The sequence below is a fragment of the Apis cerana genome, linkage group LG1 (genome assembly GCF_029169275.1).
Source record: "Apis cerana isolate GH-2021 linkage group LG1, AcerK_1.0, whole genome shotgun sequence".
NCBI lineage: Eukaryota > Metazoa > Arthropoda > Insecta > Hymenoptera > Apidae > Apis > Apis cerana.
This window is the reverse complement of record NC_083852.1, coordinates 11,806,269-11,830,045: the sequence shown is the minus strand read 5'-3', so window position 1 is coordinate 11,830,045 and position 23,777 is coordinate 11,806,269. Positions and strand designations below refer to the sequence as shown.

General features: G+C 25.2%; 1 protein-coding gene across 3 annotated transcripts in view; it reads left to right on the top strand.

Moving 5' to 3' along the window:
* The window catches only part of LOC108001619 (uncharacterized), a 40,109-nt gene that overhangs the window by 11,245 nt on the left and 5,087 nt on the right, over positions 1–23,777 (top strand). For all 3 annotated transcript variants that reach the window (XM_017062696.3, XM_062073464.1, XM_062073467.1), the window contains 2 exons: positions 19,487–19,626; positions 23,301–23,450. In XM_017062696.3, the coding sequence (XP_016918185.1) occupies positions 19,488–19,626; positions 23,301–23,450 (289 nt within the window). In that variant the 5' untranslated portion in view covers position 19,487. The remainder of the gene's footprint in view (positions 1–19,486; positions 19,627–23,300; positions 23,451–23,777) is intronic.

Here is a 23,777-nt window from a genome sequence, read left to right as displayed (position 1 = left end):
AGAGAGATTGAAGAGACACATATATATCTAGTGATGAGATTTGGAACGTTTTAAATCGTTTCGTAATCGTACATTAATCGATAAATTCGAATTTGGATTCTTAAATTTAAAATTCTTGTAAATTTCCAATGTCTTCATCGTCTCGAAAATCTTTGGAAGATTTGATCTTGAAAATCTTTTTTTATTTGAACTTCTTAAGGATTATCTTGTCTCATTCGTGCTACGTAGTTCTCAGTCTTGTTGTTGAATTCAAATATTGGCAAAAATCTGCAAAGCATGATAAAGAATTGATGCGAGCGAGATAGAATAGATCTCATAGAGATATTCATCAAGATTTTCGAGAATTTTTTCGAATCAGGTATAAGGCGAATTTCGAATTTTTTTGTTATTTTAAAGATCCAGATATATATATATTAAAGTGAAAGAACGGAAATTGAAAATTCTTACGTAAAGAAGAAAAGAATTTATTGGGTCATCAGTAGCAATTACCTAGAATCACGAAATTACACGACGACGACAGGCTTGTAGACTTCTTTGTGACGATGGTCACTGACCTGGATTTTCGGTGTTCGTTCTGACAAGCCGCGGCAAAGAGAAAGAAGAAAGAAGTGAAGAGGTGGGGAATCCCTTTGGGCTCTCGCGAGCTTTCTCCTACTCCCGATTAAATTGAACTTATCGAAGCTCGCGACATGGTGGAATTCCAATCCCCTCCCCTCTAGTCGCATTGTGATCGGCCAGAAATCGGAAAACGATCTTCGGCCGTGGTGAACTGGTGATGAATCTCTGTGATTCGAATTTTTTGAAAGTTAGAATTAGCAACTTAGAATTTTCAAGAAAGATTCTTTATCTTCGAAAAGAAGATTAATGAATTGGAAGATTAAGATTTATCTACGTGTTCTTTTTTTAATATCGTGATGATATTTTAAATATTTCGAATTTTTTTTCTTTTTTTTAAGCGTTTATGAGATGTTTGCACATGTGCTTCTTCTATTTTTATCTAGAATAAATAATTACTTATTGATTTTTAATTATCACAGTGGAACTATTTTTATTTTGGACAAAAGGATATTGTTTGCGTTATGTTCATATTTATATGATAGGGATAGAAAAATAAGGATAAGGATAAAAAAAATAGAAAATTAATTATTAACCTTGACATTCGTTTCTCGACGAGCAACAAAGAAAGTGAACGGTTATTCCTATCAAAGAAAAAAAAAAAAAATAAACCGTGATAGCATAACTGATACGAATTATCTTTAACCTCTGCCGGATGGTGTGATTTCTTTCCCTGTTTCGTCGATTTTATTTGAAATAATGAAATAAAATTTGAAAACATAAATGTTTTCAATTAAAAACGTTCGATTAAAAATTAACTTTTTAAGCAAGTTATAATTTTTTAAGTAATATATTGATTGTATTATTTTCAAAATTATTTCAGATTGTCACAAATTAAATAGTGCTTTTTAAAAAATATTGTATACAAAAAAAAATAAATAGAATTTAATAAAATAAAATTGTCTTAATATAGGATCTTGTGAAACGATTTTCGAAAGAAAAAAAATTCTTTATTCAAACGAAATATTCTGAACGATAAACTATATTATTCCTATTTAAAAAAGGAGGAAATGAAATTTTCAGCGAAAAAATTTTATTCATGACTTTGTACCACATTCATTCTCCGGAATACTCATATAGGAGCTATTGAACATTGCAGCACTTGCAATAACACGGTATTATAACTCTCTACACATCGTTTTAACCGGTAATCGTGCTTACAATACGCGTAAAAACACTGGCATAGGTAATATACTTAAGCAGCTTGGGGCTTATGGTGATACGTAATATTTTATTATTCATTTCCATTTATGAATTATTCACAAGAATATAGAGGGAGTTGAGGAAGGAGGATGAATAAGAGAAAATCATAGATGATATTCAAACTCATTATTTTATAATACTTCTCTTATGAACAGATTTTTCAGCCAATCTACGTCTCTTTTTTTTTCTTTTTTATTCTTTGTTAACGTATTTGCATACTTTCTTTGTTTCGGCCTAAAGAAAATTTTAATTGGAGATATCCCAGCAGACGATACTCGATATAATTTTGTATAAAGAATAAACTTCGTATAAACATGTAATTTGTCTTTTTTCCCTTTTTTTGCCCTTTTTAATATAGAAAAAGAGAGGAAAATATACAGATAACAGGAAATCGGATTTTTAGATATAATGCCGGTAGATGAGAGTAGATTTGAGAGAGTACCGGCTTTGAACAGCATGCACGCCTCCACTTGGCCATTTATCCGGGCCACGAGCAAAAATGGCCCTTTACAGCCTAGTGATATACAAGAAAAAGAGAAACCGGTAACTAAAAATATACGAGCACATCGGACTCAAAACGAACCCGAGTTCAAAGAAATGGGTGGCCTTCAAAGGCCACTCACGGATGGTTACATGCGAATTTTTTTTAGGACCAAAGCATATATATATATATATATAAAATGGCGGCATCTGCTGGACAAAAATGTTTCTTCACGTTTCGTTTACTCGTATATTACAGCTTCGATTGAATGTATTACGATTGTCCGTGCCTGTGGAAAGAAGTCGATTATCTTTTTATCGTTGATTACAGGACTATATTTATTTGGTAAATCTGTTTATTTGATGATTAGTTTTATTAAGTAAATTAAATACTGATAATAATTAAATGCTTCATTTATTTGGACTATATCTATTGAAATGAAGTAGTCATTTAGTATCGATTAATAGAATCTCCATCATTTGAATCTATTTATCTAAATGTTAACTTTTGTTATTTGAATGAGAAATTGTAAAGTTTATGTTTAAAAAATCAATGAACTTTTGTTTATCTTTCTACTTTAGTGTATAATATTTCTAATGGAGATTTTCTTTCTAAATTTTATAACAAATACAATATTTCAACAAAATAAAAATGTATGTAAAAAATATTTGTACGCTATTATATTTATTTTGGCATTTATAATTTTAATAATTTTAAATATATTATATTTCTTATCTATCATTTTTTTTTATATCATTATAAAAATTTTACACTTTAAAATTGAAATATCCTAAAAATACATTCAATAGTATTATTAACAAAATTTAATGATTTTCTCTATTGATGATCCATAATAATACGTTTAATCATATTGTCAAATGATCATATTACATAGTACATAAATGTTCATATTAACCGGGTTTTTCATTTAATGACTTCGGAATTTATGGATTAATATCCATAATGTAGAGAGAAAGCGAATATATGAGATGCAATAATGAATATATATTTCTGTTAGGATCAGCTTGATCTAAAAATCTCATAATAAAAGAAAGAACCAAAATAAGAGATATTAAAAAACAAAGAGATATCAGAATTGAAAATCGGTTTTCTTATAGATTTTAATTTTAATTTTGTTTGTCTCAAATATATTTATCATATAAAAATATTTAAATAGTTTTTATATAATAAAATTAATAATAAAATTCTCTTATTATTGAATAATATATTAGTTTCATCTCTTTTTTTTTCTTTTTCTGAAATCGTTCTCTGAAAAAAATTGATCTCTTATTAAATAAATTTATTTTTTTTTAAATATTCTAATTATGAACAAAAATAACATAGTTATAATATAGTTATAATAACATAGTTATAATAAAAATATCAAAGTTATTATTAATCCTGAGAAAAGCAGTCTTTCATAAAAGATGCGTGGTTCAAAAACGAATGTAATAGCATGTATATCTGGATCCAAGAGCAACGTTCCCTATATGGATATGTCGAGACTAGTGGCTGTGTGTCGAACTGCCGGTCTATATCTGACAACGCATTATCTGCTTTACTGCTTGCAGTAAACTCAGTATTGCATCCTACTTGAATTGTTCTCTTATGACATTTTCGATACATCTTATTCCATCATAGATCTAGTTCTACTACATTCTATTTTTTTTTTGTTTAGGTGAAATTTTTACTCGCGTTTCCTTTCTTTTTATTTCTTTTTGGTTTTTTTCTATTTATAAAACATCATAATAGTTTCCTTTTTTATTTTTTTAATAAACTATATATCTCTTCCTTTGTTTTTGATCGTATAATTAGCCACTTGTTTATATTCGTTTCTTTCTATTTTATATCACTTTACAATACTTTGTTGCTCTAAAATTCAATTTCTTCAGATCAATGATCAATGATCTTTTTATGTTTCTTTTCTTTGATTTTCTTGATTTTTTCTATTATTTGATTTCTATTATTCGAAATTTTATTATATTCGATTATATAATGCAACTAGTAGTTTGTTTAAAAAAAAATTTAAAGATTTTGAAGTTTTACTTTATTAGTTTTAATCAGGAGATATATTATTGTATAAAAAATGTACTATGATTACTTTATTTTGGAATTTTCTCTAATATGATCTCTCCGATCATCCAAATCCTTACATAGTTCAGTGTTGTCTAAGCTAAGCTACAAAGTTTAGAATGGCTTCTCTTGTTGAGGGTCGCTGTATGAACTTTGGTTAAGATATTAGAACTGTCATGTATATTTCATATCATGTTTATTTTAAAATTTTTGAATTCTCTATTTTTCTAAAAAAAATGATGAAATCCTTACAAAAATCTATTAAAATTTTTATAAATTTAATAATCGAATATTTATTTTTTATATATAAAGTAAGTTTATATTTTTGAATTAAAAAATTTATTGATTTTATATGATATTTTATATGATCAAATGATTTCTTATTTGCAAATGGAAAAACATTAAATCATTATTTATAAAATTATTAGCAAAAAAAAATATATAATATTATTAGTAGAATGTATTATACATGACATAATATATACATATATTTATATAATGTATTACTTATAAATATTTCGTTGAAATAAATAAATGCTAAAAATTTTATTTACAAAATTTCTTATAAAAATAATTGCATTTAAAAATAATCTTTAAAAAATAATCTTTAGTTTTGGATTTTCGTGAATTGACTAGAGAATTATTAGAATAAGATTTCTAAATAATGTTATCGCTACAATCACCGAATTATAACCACCAAAATTATAACCACCAATTTTTATTTTTTTTTTGAAATATACTTTCGAAACTTAAGATACATTTTAAAAAGAAATATGAATATTTTTTTCTCTGAGATTCTCATGAGAAATCAGAATCCAGTGAAATGATTAAAATTGAAAAAGAATAATTTTTACTTTTAGTTACACGATAGATCGGAACACTGATATATTTTACTTAAAATGCGTTAGTTTCTTCAATTTGCGTAGAGGGCAGCACATATACTACTCTTTATTAGATCGTCGATACGCGATTAAGGATCACATTGTGTATATTATCATATATCGATTTCGAATATATATTCAATTCCCATTGCTTCGATTGCATTTTGGATACCAGAAAAATATCTTCCGAACTCGGAAAACGGTGATGGCGCACCACGTCGTAACGTGACAATAGCCTCGTCGAGCAACTTCGACAAAGAGAAACGCGCGTTTATTGTCTTATTGTCTTCGTCTCTAGTCCGTTGCTCCCGATAATTTTGTCAATTCCATTCGATCTCTAAATATTTCGACCGTTATACAGTTTTTAGCAACGAAAAATCGATTCCACTGTTAAATAGTCTATTCGTATATATTTACAATATATTTAATTCATGTTTTAATATAATTTAATATACTTTTTTTTTTTAATATATATACTTATATTTAAAATATTCAGAATGTGAATATATTATTTAAATGGAAAGTTGGCTTTTCTATTTTTTGATTACTTTAATTGGTTTTTTTATAATTGTATTTTTAATTAGTAATATTAACATTATGAATTATTCAAAATAAAAATTAGAGATGAAAATTTTATTAATGGAATTTCTTTTAATCTTAAATACTTTTGGAAAAGAGAAAAATATTGCGAAATTAAATATTCAAGAATTATTCTGTTAATAAATATTAATAAAAATATTTAAAACTATTAATACAGATATTTAAAAAAATAATTTTTATTTAAAATTATAGTGATTTTTATGCCGATTAATAATCTATTAAGAAAAAAAAGAATTAAATTTCAACGAAGAAAAATTAAAAATTAAAATTTAAAATTTAAAAATGTCAATTTTAAACAATTTCAATATCTCTTATTGAAATCAGTGAAATTGACTACTCACTTGTCATAAAGTATTAGTGTTCGAATACTTATCCGAAGAAAGATATCCGAATATTAAATTACAAGAGAAGTACAACTGTAACTTTGATCAATAAACATATAATTTCTTGTCTTAATTTCTGTTCTTTAATTATACGCGCTTATACCGTTAATTTAATTGAATTTTAGGAATAGTTCTTGTTTCCTTCATTTTTGTTGCCTACCTAACCTCACTTCGGTTTCTATTTCCTTTATTGCGCTACGTATGCAACATTTCCAAATCAGGAGTGTTGCCAAGTGGAACGTGGCACATTTCCTGTTTTAACCTTTACTATTTTTACTATTTTCAGATTATTTTTTTTTTTCTTAACAGGAGTCAATGCCTTCGAAAATGTTATTAACGTGTGTTTACTTCAAATATCTGCAATATTTCGCAAATAGGAAGTTTAACGATCTCCAGTAGTATCACAACATTGATATAAAACTCCCAAATATAGTGTTGTTTATCGTCTTAATTTAGAACTATGCCTGCATGCGTGCAAGTGCAATGATCGACTTTGATTACAGTTTCGTAGCCCATGATATTTTCCAGTATTATTAAACTTGGATTGGAGAAAATGACGGATAATAAATTGTTTTTACAGCTGCGCACATTGAAAATAACTGTAGTAAAAGATTGTTAACATTAAAATTTTTCGTATTTCTTATTCTTTTTCTTTTATTTTTAGAGATACAATATTTTTAAAAGATAAAAATCCAAATTTGTCGATCATTTATATTTTATTATATTATATTATATATTATATCTATCATTAAACTTTTAAAAATGTTAAAAAAAATGTTAACTTCTAAAAATATTAACATTCTAATAATGCAATTTAGTTAAATCAATATTCAATTTTTTAAATATTCTCTATATTTTTATCAATTCGGTGAAAATTTTAATTATTTAATGAAGTACTTAGTTGATTTTATATATTATATAACTATAATAGTTCATGAATATTCATTTTATAAAAATATTGAATTCCAGTCTGTCTCATCAGTTTTCAAACTTCCTTTTCAATTTTCAAATATGAATGCATAAATGTATATTATACACACGTCTCTGTCATCGAATGTAACAATGGCTATCCATGAGACGACGACTCTTCATAAAGGTAAAAGTTGCTTTATTGTTTCTTGACTTTGACAATATCCAATCAGAGTAATCCGATAATTCCGATGCAGTATTATTTTTTTTTCTTTTTTCTCATTGTCAAATGAAAGACAAATAATAAAAATTTTCAATTATCATTCATATTTCCTTATTGTTAAATGCTTGTTAGATTCTCATCTCACTTATAGATTGATATTTTTATTTTACGTGAAAATTATTTATCTATTTTTTTTTATTTGTTTTATACACTTGCAATCAATTTGACAGTTCTTAAAATGTTTTCATTTCAGTGCTTTTCGATGACTTTTAATAAAATGTTTAATATATATATAGAGAGATAGGTAATATTTTTATTCAAAATCTTTTTTATTTGTATATAAATTTTTTGAATTTAAAATAATCAATAAAAATAGATTAAAATTATAATAATTTTATTTACTTTTAATTTAAATAATATAATTTAATAAATTTAATTAATTTTTATTTTTTTATTAATTAATAAATTTAAATAATACAATAAACTTTGAGAAAGAAAGAATAGTTCAGAAAAATGAATTGTTGTAACATATATGATTGACACAATTATTTTTTTTATAAAATAAATTTAGAACAATTATCTTTTTCTTATATTTTCATTTTTATTTTTATATATACAAATCATCATAATTTTTTAACGATAATTAAAACTCGAAAACATGATAATTAGAATCATATTTAAAATAAAATACTTAGTTATTTGCTTTTAGAGATTACATTTATTAAAAACTGTTTTAACTTTTTAAATCTTCAAAATTTTTTTTAGAACTGATATATATATATACAAATATAAACAATGTATAAATAAAAGTATGATACAAGAACTAAAAATTACAAAACGAGCTTCAAAATAACGTGTTTAATATCATTGTATCGCTTTTTATTATCTTCAGACATTTTCAAAAAATCTTTTAATCTGAGCTTCCAGCATAACAAAAAGAACGTGTTCCATGTTAAACCTCATAGTATATACAATACATACGTGTCTTCTTCTATACATATATAAGTTTTTTCTTTCTCTATCACTTTCGTATGTCTTTTTTTTTCGACGTCGTTCTATTTGGCACGCCTCTATAAACAAAAGCAAAGCTGCGCTGCTGGGCTTCTCTGATGCACACAGCGAGAGAAAAAGAAGAAAGGACATAGTGAGGGTGAACTGGGGAGGAGACAGGGATCTTTTAAAAATAGCTTTCTCCGTAAGAAAGTCTCTCGAGTGGGTTTCTCTAATTAAACAGAATTTCCTTGGTTAACCAAGCCGCAAGCATCGCCAGGATTCTCTTGTTGCCTGTATGGACTTATACTGGCGCCACTGTCACTGTGTTCCATCCCTTTCTTTCTTTCACCTATTCTATTTTATTCTCTTTTCTTTTTCACCTATTTTTGTTTGTATGTAAGAGTACTATAATCGTGTAAAATATATGACATCCAAACTTTCGAAGTTAATACGATAATAGTAGAGAAATAAGTCAAACGAAATTTATATATTATCAAACAGAATATATATTTATTATTATATCAAATAAAATTATTCCAAAGGAGATATATATAGATTATATTATATTATGTGAAGTAGCGAATATAGGTTAGGATAATTTTTTATTAATTTCATTAAAGTATATTTGTTTCGAAATAAGTTTGTACAATATATATTCACTATATAGTAATTAAATAGTAATTCACTATAAGTAATTAAATTAATTAATTATTTTATTAAATAAAATTATATATATTTTATATGTATAATTATTAAATAAAATTAAAAATTAATTTTATTTCATTCTCAAAAATTGAATTTTAGGTAAACAATATTTTGTAGCGATGATATTCAATTTATATGTGAATTCAAAAAATTAATTTAATTTCTGAATTTTGCTTTTTTGATGGAATTTAATTATTTTTTAAGAATAATTATTTTTTGTTTAATATTCGCAAAATATTTTATTTACCACTTTCCATTGAGAGATAATATTTTGTATATGTAAATCAAAATATTATTATAATCAAATACTTATTTTTATTCTATTGTCAAAATTTATATTTTTTCTTTTCTCTTTTTTTTTTATTTTTTTCCCAAATATTGTGCATGATTATAGATAGATTATTCCCCCGTCATTTTTGTAACTGTTTCTCCTGTTTTTATTTCATTAGTGCTTTATAATTGAAGAGGAAAGCGCTTCCCAAGTAATAAGGGCGGAATCTCTAAAACGCAGCTTCCTTACGATTCCGGTATAGAAAAAGCTCAAGTGGACTTCCGTAATTAAAGAGAATTTTCCAAGTGACACGCCAAATTAACTTAACGACTTTCGTGCTCTGTTACGTTGGAGTTTTAACGATTTTGAATTTCTTTTTTTTTCTCTCCTTTTTTTCTGCTTTTTAACCCTTTCTATATACACTCTTATTGCGTTCCACTAATTTCAAAAATATTCCAGAATAAACATTTGTAAAACTAATGAAGATATCTTTAATATATCGAAAGATATATCAAATATATCAAAAGAAACTTATCATAATTATTATACTAAACAAAAATTTAAAACCATTTTTTTATTTAATAAATAAATAAGTGAATAAATAAGTACATAAATAAGAAATTATAAATCCAAATGTTAAATGGAGTATGCAATATGAAGTGAGTAAAAATGAAAAGGTTAATTATTTAATTATTCAAAAGAGATTCAACAATTAGAATATTTAATTCTTTGTTATTTATTATTGTTGCAAATATAATCATATACATTCGTATAACTGTATATAATTCAAAAAGCTTTATTGGTTATACCATAATTCTATCCGTATAGTCATCCGGTATTGCATATCTTCAATTTATTCTTTTATCTTCCTAGTCCAAAATTGATTTTTCAACGAACATGTCATAGAGAATGCAGATCTATATGCTTGCTTTCTGTATGCTCCTATGAATGCTCGCAGCTGAAAGCTTGAGATTCGTCAAATTCCATGGTTTACAGTTGAACGACGAAGATAACTTCTCTATCCTTATACATGTAATATATTCGTATATTATATATCTCGGATATCAAATTTTAAACTCAATTCATATCTTATATATATATATTTTTTAAAATATGAAAAGTATAAGAAATATTTTTAATATCATATTTTTTACTTATAGTTAAACATTAAATCATAGAAAATCATAGAAATTCGAAAATCATATTGTTGTTTTTTGTCAATTTTCTATATCAGTTATCAATAATATAATGCAGTTATCAATAGTATTTTATATCAAGAATTGTTTGATTTTATAGAAATAAATATTATTACTGATTTTATTTTTTATTTCTTTTTTTTCATTTTTTTTTATTTATACATAATATATACAATGTACAAAGAAAAATTAACAATTTTCCTTTGAAAGGATTACATTTTTTAGCTTCTATAAAAATGCCTGTTTTTTTATTTTTCTGTTTATTGTGCGTCATATGTCACATATATATTTTTTCTACATTTGTACAAATGTAAATGTAGCTAAAAAGTCGATATCGTGTATCAGTAAACATTGAAAAGGCCAAACAAATCCAAAATACACATTTTTAACTTTTTCGACCTCCCTGAAAAGAACTACCATTTCAGAGTCGAAAAGTTTACCTTAAAGGTAAACAGAAAACTTGTGAGATACCATTGTGAGATTTCTTCCAAAAGAATCTTGGAACACATGGGCAACAACGATTATTTATTCTCAGAATGTGTCGAAGGATATTTATGGCTGAAGAAATCACTATATTGTTTTTCTTGATTCACATTTTTATTTATATATTTACTTATATTATTATTTTGCCAAATATAATGGTAATTCTTTACTTTCTTTGGATCTCTTTATAATTTTTCAATTCCAAATCCTTTCTATAATATTTTTAGATGAGATGATACTTATAAAACTTATACTAATGAATTTATATATTTTATAAATTTATACTTCTTCAATTAATGTAGCAATAATTAGTTCACAGAACTTGCTGTTTGTGTAAAAATTTCATTTTAGGATCATCGAAGGACCAATTTATTTCAGTTAGTATAAGAAACATAAATATATATATATGTATACATATACATATGTATATCTAACAAAATAATGGAATACTCTATAATTTTCAGTATTTCTTAAGATAAAATAACATATATATATGTAAAATACATTACATTTTATATTATATATATATATATATATATATACATAAAATAAATTTTGTTATTAAATTTTGTTATAAAAGCTAATAGAATATGTAATTTATATGTAATATTATAATATTTATATATAAAAAATAGAATAAATTAAAAAATTTGACAAAAAAAATTCTTATGATGATAAACAAATGTGGAAAAAGTATACAAATTTAATTTTAAATGAGAAAAATATGCAATTTCACAAAAATTGGAAAAAAAAATTTCTTTGATAATTTAATAATTTTGATAATATATCTTAATAATTTAATAATATATCTTGATATTTTATAAAATTACATTTTAAGATATTTCTTTTTAATTTTATTTATATAAACTATACAAACAATATACAATCAGTAGTTACAGCGATTAACTAGAGCGCCACTTCACGCGAATAGTATTGCTGATAAAAACAATTTCTACGTTATTATCGTGGTTAATGAAGATGGCGTCCGCTGTGTGATTAATTAGCTATTCTTGGAGAATAATTCAATTTCATAAATAACATCCTCTAAAAATCAACAGCATAACATAATATTAAAAACTGTAGCGTTATAATCACAATAATAGGAATATTAAAATTTATGATTGCATGACTTCGTTAAGTTCGCTGATTTTGTTAAATTTTGTTTATTGTGGCATGTTATTATATAGAATATATAATTTTATTCTTCCCTAGTACTCAAATATTAATTTAATCAATCGATATAATAGGAAAAAGTATATAATATATAATAAATATTTATTTAATCTTTTTAGAATGAAATAGAAAGTCATTTGATTATATAAGAAATTCTGAATTATTCGCAGTACGAATAGAATGATAACAATTTATTTCATTTCATTGGTTGAATTGTATATAACGGAAATTGAAGTTCTTTTCTCCTATTGTTCGGTGAAAATTCTTCGTATTTCATGTCGTTTTTTCAATGGACAATGTCCTTTCAGCAACGAACTATTTCTTGTTGATCATTTCATCTATTTTATAGGTTAGGAACTAAAAATAATAGTTTGACCAAACATATATTGATAATATTTTATATCCAATCTTCGTAATGCCAATATATGGGAAAAACATTATTCATATTACATTTAGTAATGAATAAAAACATTAGTGATTCATAGAATTATCACTTGTGTTATATCTTCGATTTAATCTTATTTAATCTTATTTTCTTCGATTTAATCTTATGAAATATTCATGGAATTTTTTAACTTTTATAAAAACACATCAAAAACATTACAAATTTTACGTTTTGTAAATAAATATCTATTTGTTTATAATAATTGAACTTGAAATTTAACTTAGTAAAAGATTTTTAGAAAATCTTGACAAAAATTTAGTTATTCAATTATAAAAATCCAAATCCAATTATTCTTTTACATAGTTCCTAAATATTTCCAAATAATTATATCATATTGTAGCGAAATAAAAAAAAATTGAATTTCAAATAAAAAGTAAGAGATAATAACAAGCTCTCTAAAGACTTAGACTCCTTGAAATTTTTGTTCGTAAAACTATCGGTTTGGGAGCCACTGTTTTGCACAATCAATTTCAAGAGGTCTCTTTGAAGACGTGCTCAAAGTGTTGGATATTATGCACTTCTAATGGTGCATATCGTTCAATGTAAGGAAGGACCTTGAAACAATGATTTATGCGTATCGTCGTGTGCACCCTTTACCAAATCAATCTACAGCTTCCGTGGCCGAGATCGGTCAGGGCCGTCGTGCAGTGTCGCAATTTTGTCGCGCCTACCACACGTCGTTCCGCATATTTATGAAGCTCTATTGGTAAAGCACTGACTTTTTCAAGAAAAATTCATTGAAGAGCAACATATTTAAATATTATATATATACGTATATGCTATGGATTTTAATGGAAATCTTATTAAAATTTTATTTCAAAATTTTTTTAACTACAATATAAATTTTATTAAAACAATGATTTTTTTGTTTCAATTATCGTTAATTTATAATTATTTATAAATCATGAAATTGATAATAGATATAATATTTATTATCATACAAAGTGATAATTAATCTATAAAATTAATACAATGAATACTTAATATAGTAAAAAAATAATATATTGTGCATATTGCGCGCCATATTCTTTGAAATAGATTAAATTTCGCATATCACATCGATTCGAAATTATAATTATGATTTATTGAATATATATATTTTGTGCTAATTTAATTGCATACCGAAGCAAATTGGAAGTGAATTTATACGTAATGCTAATTAGAAACACAATTTAAAGAATATTTTTTTCGCATGTTATATTCAACTAATATATGTTTATATAAATTTAATACCATTAAACTTTTAATTATGTGATATAATTAAGTGTTATAGATAAATGATAATTTTAAGTGAATAAAATTTAAAAAATGAAAATTTTATTTTGGAATTTTCTTGCTTTATAATTTATATTTTTTTTTGTTTTTTTATCGATTTAGATTAATATATATGACTAATTTATTTTCTGTTTTTCTTTATTTATATGTTATCTTTTATCAATTCGTTTTTATTTGATAGTTCTTTTTCTAAATTATTAATATTATTTTTTTTTTTATTCTTTTAATTGTATATTTTATATATATATACACTATATATAAATACATATATATTATTATATACTTATATAAATATATATGTATAAACATGTACTGTATATATATGTATAGCTTCATAATTATATAATAAAAAATATTTTTTTTTTTAATTTATTTTTATTTTTATTCATTATTTGAGTATACATGTTTTCCCTCCATTTTATTATGATATTTTTCTTTTCTTCGATTACTTTTTTAATTTTTATTGTTTTCTTGTTTTCATCTGTATTCTCTTAATAATTTTTTTCTATTGCTTTTTTATTCAATCACTTTTTTTTTCACGAAAGTTTTTTTTTTACTTCTTTTAAAATTCTTCACATATTAAGTTTTGCTTTCTCTTTTTGACCAATTTCTCACTTTTTCCTTCTCGCATTTTTTAATTCATTTCCTTCAATTTTTCTTTGCGTTCTCAATTTTTAATCCCTTTTCTTTCTTTCTTTCTTTTTGTTTTCCTCTCTTTTTGTAACCCTCCGCTCTACCATTCTTTTTTTCTCTTATTGGTGGCCGTTCTTTTCACCCCATAAGAATGCAGCTTGTGTGAAATGGGCACGATTGCAAGCACAATTCGCGGAACTGCAGCTGCCGTTCATTAACGCGCGGTTATTAAACTTTTCGTCGCTGGTTTCGGGCCGATTTCTTCTATTCTCTTATATGCCTATCCTTTCGTTAAAATTTATTCTTCACAGCTATTTTCGTGTCAATCCTTTCTCGTTTATTTGGATTTTGAACGAACTTGAATTCTATGAATTCTATATTCGCACTTTAAAATTTTCTTATATCTTCTATGAAATTTACTTTGTAGGAATTAAATATAAATTAGATATGAATTTAAATGTTTAGAAACGAAAAATTTTTGGAAAGATTTTTTTTTTTAAATGAAACATTTTTGAATTCATCAAATTATACTAATAAAATTTTTAGATCAGGAGGAGCTTTATAATTATATGTATTTTATGTATTTTACGTATTAATATATTCAAATTTCTTCGTTTATTATATAGAATATTCATAGAATAATATAAAATAATATATTACAATTTTTATTAAGCTAATAATATACGGAAATTATTAAAATTGTTTAAGAAATTTAATAGAGATTTTCCAGTAAATATTTTTTTTTAAATTTATTTTATTTTATTTATTTATAATATTTAACGGATTTGTTTGTAATTTTGAGAGTGATGCGTATAATGTGATTTTTATTTATAACTTGTTTGTTATATTGCGCCAATATATACCGTACAATATCGTTTTCCATGAGTAATATTACTAAAAAAAAATTTTATTATCTTGATAAAATTAGTAGCTGAAAAACGAAGTTTGCATGAAATTTATGGTTCATAAATTGTAAACATGTGACACACTTCCGTATGTCATTAATTTTAATGAAACTATGAAAAGTTATATAGTGCCATAATTAACTTAAGATGTATAAATAAATATTAATAATGTAATAAAATCTTATGTGTAAAAATATATTTAAATTTAATGATTATAATATATTATCTACTATAATTATAATATAATAAATAATAATATAAATTTCTGAAATGAAAAGTGAAAAATGAGATGAAGAAACCGACTTAATTATAAATTTAAAAAGTTGGAAACTAGTTTCTCATTTGTAACGCCGCGTTAACGAAGACAGTTGCTTCTTAAGATTAATTAACATCCCTTTCGTTGAAACGAGGTTATAATACGTCGTGTCGCGCGAGGTCTCTCGACATTAAAAAATCATTGCTCCCTTTCCCGTCATTCTACAGTTGACCTCCTTTTCTCTTTTAGCTTACAATCTTTAGCATGTTTCGATAATAATTATAAAAGATTAATATTCTTATCAATATTTAATAACTACAATAACTTGAATGTCATAATAAGTATGTGTGAACAATCAATGTATATACCGTCAATATTCTTCTTTATTATAATTGTTTACAATATACTATGGTACACAATATATCATATATTAACAATAATACATTAATGTATATCGATCGTTTTTATGTAGAGAGAATCTTCAATTATTGACAATATATATTGGTCGTGTGAACATTCCTTAAGAGGTTAACAATCAACGACATCTATCGTAATTTTCACTGAACTTCAGTTTCCATCGAACAGTGATGAAAAAATATGCTATAATCGAAAAGAAAAACAACTGGAATGAAAGCTAAAAGCGAACTTTTCCGATAGAAATACAATCTATTTCTGTTTCATAAAAATAAACTTTTGTTCGATACAATGAATATCAGAAGTGATAGTTTTATACATTCATACCATTCATTTAATTTATATTTAATTTACTTCTGACTAAAATGCGTGCGATAAACCACTACTGCTAAATTATCATAATTTCCAGAGCAATACTGGCGCTGTACTTACTAATCAGTAATTACATGTATGTACATATATGTCGTCCATTTCATGAAAATTGAGTTCATGGTTCAACGTTAGTCACTGAGTAACAATTAGGAGTTTTCATATAATGCTTTCTAGGGGAGCTCATTAGTGAAAATGATTCAAAGTTAACTGTACAACGCGTAGCAATAAAAATTTGCATAGTACTTCTCTCCTCTTCCTTCCCTCTCAAAGCTTTCCTATACCCCTTCCCTTCGTTCTATCCTACTTTGTTCTCTCAATCCCCAGTTTCAATAACTGCGAGTAACTGAATCGATATCGTCTTTCTGGAGTTTCTTTTAGGAAATTAATTAAAACGTGGCATTCATTAGAGACGTTCAATTGTCGCGACTGTTCTTCAAAACAAGATTGTTTCTTTATTCATAATTTCTTTTTTTATGAGAAATCGAATATATATTTTTCTTTCGAACTTTTTTGATAGTTATTTATCCAAATGATGATTCGCCATCAAAGGTAGAAGTCCAATGAATTTTTTCGTTATTTGTAGTTATTTATTTCACTATTTAAATAAACACAATTTAATAATTCAATTTCGTTAATTTTATCGTTAATATCATTAATATTACGATTAATCTTAAAATTATTAGTAATAATTATCAATATTTTTTTAAAAATATTTTTTAATATATATTTTATTATTAATTTAAAAAATACTTGTAATGAAAAGGAAACAGTCATAAATAAAGTGTTTCAGTTCTCATCGTTTTTTGAAATCATGAACATTTGATCAATAACGTAAAATTAACTTTCTCTCAACAATGTGTAAAAGTAAGACTGTTGGTACATGTAAGTTGGTTTATTCGGCGTTTATTGTCCGAACAATTTCGATTGATTGCACCGCAAAGTAGCTTTGTAATAAGATAAATGTATCATTGTTTCATTGACATTGATTGTCGAAATCGTTGACACAAATGGACAAGATTTCAGTAATTGCGGTGCAAATGTAAGAGACAAACGAACGTTTCCTCCCGTGGAAGGGCGACGAATTGCTTTCGGTATAATTTTCTCGCCCCCGCACTTCCCTATTAATTAACATGACGATTTAAATCGTGCATACATCTGTGTCAAATATCAGTATACATACAAAGTAAGACACGTAAAATATGGCTACTTTTTCATGAATAATAATGTCATCTAAAGAGAAATAGATAGAGTTGAACTGTTTTAGCAATTTTTGGATTTTCTTCTTTTTTTTTTATATTGAATCATTTTTTACATTCACTCTTAATTCGTTAGTGATATTGAAATTTTTTTCAAAATTTTTTATCAAGTGAAAAAATATAATATATTAACTATTGTCAAAATTTTATTTTATAATTTTTATAATTAGTTTATTATTTATAAAAATATTTTGGTTACTTTATTCATTTCATCCTGAAAGCATTTGTATATGTTGAATATATATGTATGTACAATTAGGTATGTGATATTCCGCAGAATAAATTTCCATTTGTTTTCGACAAATTCTATTTAATCGAATATTAAGATAGAAAACATTTAACCGTTCATTTATTGTGATTCTTCCGCTACAGAGCTCTTTTCTGTTGATTTCAATAATTATGAGAATTCATCGAGGCAATTGCAGTTTTGGCAATTATTATTTCTCATTAGGCGATTACAAAATTTTACAAATTACGATAAATGAAACAGTGAAACTCTCAGATGATATGCAAACTACAGGTTTGTTTAATCTATGTTTTTAAAAGTGACTTATTGATCAAAAATATTCGTAAAATAAAATTATTATTCGTTAAGACACATATTATTAATGCACACCATATTCGAAGTTTGGAATATAATAACTAGATCAAAAATAATCTTGGATAAAAAAATAATAATAAATTCTTGTATTGATATTAATTAGAAATATTTGATCAATATATATATTGAAAAAGCTAGAAAGCCATATTCGTTGTTCAATGTTTGTGAGAACAATAACCATCAAGAATTCTGTAACTGTAAAAACATTAGTTCTTCTCATATAGAGAGGAGGTTCCAATCTCGTGGCAATGGCGGGAATGAATTGACCCGTAAATTTCGAACGCGCCATCCACAGGAAAAAAATAGCATTCGAATTTCTATGTGTTAGTAAATGTTCACGACGAAAGAGAGAGAGAGAGAAAAATGGAAAGAATGTCGACCATCGAATTCATGTTGGCACAGAGAAAATTGATTCGAGCGCGATTTTCTAACGAACATTCGAATTTATTTTTATGAAATTGAAAAAAAAACGCAAACAAAAAAATATTTTTTTTTGCGAATTTTATATTAACAGCGAAAATTTTTAGTTGGTAAACTGAAATATCGATCTATTTTGAGTATACAAGATGTTTTTCCAATTGTGATACATATCATACAATCATTTCATTCTATATATATTCTTCATTTTGCTTCATCCAGTACAAAATTAAATCGCTTAAATTAAATCGCTGATTTAATGAAATTTTACCGATGTTTTTCATACATACCAATTTTAGATGTAAATATAAAACCGATCCTTCAAAAATTATTCACAAATATATTAATACCTTGTATATATTAGTTAGATGCTTAAAAAAAATTTCTACTTTGCATTTTCGATTTATTTTTTCTTTTTTTTGTGAGAAATTATTTTCTATCTGATTATATCATGATTGGAATATATTTCAATGGTAAAATTGTAATTTTTAAGTAATCTACAAGATGCGATGCTTTTACTTCGGTTTTAACCATTCTTCACTTTAAGTAGATAGAATTTTTTTTTCGTTGAATATTTATCTAATTTCATTTCTCAATATTCTGATATATAATAATAATAATAATATTAATTAAAATGATAGTGATTAAAAATATATAATTAACAAGATGTTAATTTATACTGTTCTTATTTTTTTGTTAATTTTTCTTTTTTTTGTATCACAGAATGAAGCTGTGGTGGAGTTTAGCGCTGGTCGGTGTCGCCCTCTTGATGATCATTGTTACCGCCAGAGCGGAATCTGATCTCTGGGAAGAAGACGACAAGGAAGTTCTTGTGCGAACCGTTCGTGGCACTAAAGAACGAGGTACGTATTAAATTTAATTAAGAATCTTTACATAAATATACATATATAATAAATAATATCTGGATGATATGCTTGGTTATATATACGAAAAAGTAAAAAGTATTAAATGAGATAAAAGTACAATGAATAGAATGCAATAATAATACATAAACAGATCATTAGTATATTTTAGTAATTGAAATTAAGTAAATTTATGTGTAATAAGTTTGTGAAAACACAAGTGTTGAGAATGATCAGACATAAATGAGATGACAAAATATTTATAAAACCGTGTTTGTTAACAAAGTTTCATCATTATTTTTTTACCAATATCCCTTTTCTTCGATGCATTTTTAAAACTCTATTGTTTGTGTCTCCACAAAGTGGAGAGGGATATTGTCATGTTGATCATCATATAGAACTTTTGGATATTTCCCATTTGGTGTTTTTATATATATATATATTCTTTTGATCGTACAAATCTATAATCTATATCGATTAAGTCATTTTGTAACAATTTAATCAAAAATTTAAGAAAAAAATTATATTTTTTTTATTCTAGTAATACAATTTTTACCAATTAAATTATTTTAATGCGAATGATAGTTCTATTTCGAACTAATTAATTGATGGAAATAGTCCGTAGATATGTATTGGAAAATTACTGTACTTATAGGGTACAATACAGAATATTAATATATTCATGAGACACTCGTGATAGAGTATCCTGTTTTATTTTCGTCTCATTTCATCTAATGCAAACTTCAATTGCCTATAACTTAATAAATAAGCCTCAATCGACATTCGTATATATCAACTTTCGCTTTTTTTTTGGCCTTGAGAATAAAGCTTTCAAAGATATCCCACGAATATATTAATATTCTGTACATATACGTATTACGTTGAAATAAAGTGAAATTTAGAAAACAAAGATATATAACTTCTGATTAAAAAATTAAGACTATGTACAATTTTCAACATTTTTCATATTTTTAATAAAATTAAAATCAGGATAAATTTAATAATAATTTTTATTAACTATTATTTTCATTAATTATTTAAAGTATACACACATATTTGAATAATTTGCATTTTCTTCTTTTGTCTACAGTATATATATATAAACATACTTTTTTTAGTATGTTTTGTTTTATCATATTCTTTATTTTTGAATAATTTTAAAATATCAAAATTAATTAATACGATGATTGGTCAAAATCTATACTTTTCTTTCTAATAATAATATAATAGAGAACAATAAAAAATTTTCACTCATTTCTTTATTCTTCATTTTCATTCTTAAAAAAAAAAAAATTATAATAAGAATCTAAAACAATCTTCGCTTTGATTTTCAACTACGACGAAATTATCCTACAAGATTTATTTACTTTTACTGTTCTTTGAAAAGTCTTCATTAAAAGTTCCTATTATAGACCGAGTTTTGAAAGATCAACGAGAAGGATTGAAATCTTGAAAGTTCTGGGAAAAGTCCTTGTTAGTTTCGTTGAGAGATGAAGAAACTTAATATATCTGATAAGTGTTTACAAGGTGTTCGAGATAGACTGTTTCGTGAAGAGGTCAATGGTGTGTAGGGGTATCATGACGTTCATTCGAATCTTTGTGCTTAAAAATCCTCTTTAATTATACCACACGAACAGAAGTCACGTCCATTGTGTATTCTTTGGAATCTTTTCAGAGGTGTTTTATCTTAAGAAAAGTAGTTAGTGTTTGTTTCCAAGTATACATTCTAGGTCAAGTAATGTTGACTGTTTTTATTAGAATTGGGTCGACGTTATTGAAAATTAGCTATTCAAAGAGTAATAATAATAATAATAATAATAATAATAAATGAAAGGAAAAATAACGTGACAAATACATTAATAAACTTGATTGAGCGTATATATTAAAAAAAGATATTTTTATAGTGGATTGAAACATGGTATCGCGAATCCCGACTACTGAAAAGCTTCTTTTGTTTCTCCACGATTCTTTTTCTCATCTTTCGGATTTCGTCTCCCACGGCCAGGGAATACAATTGAAATATCATCCAGCGACGCGCACCTGCTTTCATTCTCGACTAAGATCATTTGGTCTTAGAAATTTATTCGGTCCAGGATCGAGCTTTTGGAAGGGGGAAAAAGAGGGGTAAAGAAGAGAGGGCTTTTCTTCGAGTTCCTTTTCAGGATGGAACAAGTCGCCGAAAGAAGGCCGCTGCTGAAATTCCAACTTCGAGGATCACGTTGAATTACAGGTCGAGCTACGAAGCTCGCGCCATGCTTCTTGGTTACTGCAACTTTCTATTTGCTTTCCTCGTTTCGTTTCATAGTTATATTCCTTCCCTTCTGTGCAGTCTTTGGTTGCTTTGATGGGTGCAAGTTTTAATATTATAAAAAATCGTGTGAATAATTTTTAAATTATATATTAATGTTTGTTTTTATTTTATGAATCTATAATTAAATTATTTAAACATTTTTTTTAGATTATATGCAATTTAGAAAAAATAAAATTTTCAAATTGTATATTATGTGTACTGTTTGTATTAACATTTGTTTTACTTGGACTGTTTATATATAATCTATAAAAAGATTTTTAAATTTTTTCAAATTATTATAATTTTCACGTTATATTTTATTTTTATTAATTTTATATAGTATTTTATATTTTTTAATTATTTAAAAAATATACATGTAAATTGGATTGTTTTTTAAATCATAGTTAGTTTAGTTCTATATGTTTATTTTATTTTCATTAATTTTATATGATGTATTATTATTATTATTATATTATTTAGTTAAATGTTAATCCTTATTCTTATGTCAATTTAACACAGTTTTCACGTAAATAATTAAATGTTATTTTATTTTCTTTATCTTTATAATTTAATACATTTTATATATCAAATTAATAAAATAAGATAAAATCAATGAAATAAAAAGATATATAATTTTAATTATTTTATTGAAAATAAAGAAATAATATTTAAATATTATGAATAGATTAATCGTATTTTTCGGAGATATGTATCAGATTTCATTTGCATATGTTGTTTCGATTTTCTATTTTTAGTTTTGTCTGGTAATGTGAAGAAAAAAACAATGAACGTAATGTCTCTCCTTCTCTTCAACTTCATAGGAAATATTGATATTCAAAGCTATACATGTCTAGCTTCAATCTGAAGTTGACAATGTACAATGAATGTATAATGAAGCACAATGAATATATAATTCAACAATTACAAAGTCATGACTTAATCCTGAATGGGTTTCATACATAAGAATTATATGTATTAGATTAACATATAAAGATATATTTTTATATCTTTTTATGGTGTATTTTATCATTAACGATATTGAATATATATATATATTCCTTATTAAATTTCAATTTTTATTTTGAAGAAAATATTTTAAAAATGTATATGTGTTCATCATGATAATTTTCTATCTTAAAAATTCTTAAAAATGTCTTAAATAATGAATAGCCTTTCACAAAATTAACATCCACTATTACGTGTTATATGAAGAGATAAATATAACTATTTATAAACGTGCTAATCCTAGGCCAATGTAGAGAGAAAAGGGTTAGACTTTTGCATCGTAATTAAAGGCCGTCCTGCACGTTCGGAAATTTCTCTATCCACTTGATCGGCTGTGCCTTCAATTATCTCTATTGACGTTTTACATCTGTTGACACAGCATCCGGCAGTACTTCGTCGTGCAGATACGTGAAGGGTCAATGGTCGGAGTGCGACTCGAAAACCAACACTCGGTCCAGAACACTGAACCTTAAAAAGGGCGACAAGTCGTGCGAGCAGACCAAGACCATCCAGAAAAAATGCAAAAAAGGTACGCTTGCATTGCATCCGCAATGCTGTTCACTCGAATTTTTCGACATTTACTTTTTTATCTTAAATTTATTTGATCGAAATAAATAAATAAATATTTATCGTGATCAAAAATTCAATTCATTAATCATGAATTGCTTGCAAAATTCAAATCAATCCTGTTTTTGCAAGTGATTATGATCAAATGAAAATATTAAAAAAATTGTTATGGAATATTAAGTATATAATATCACGCTTGATTTATCAAAGATGGTCGTGTTAAAGGACTATTTAACTAATCCGATAAAACAACAAGAATATTTAAATATACCATTTTATAAATTTAGAA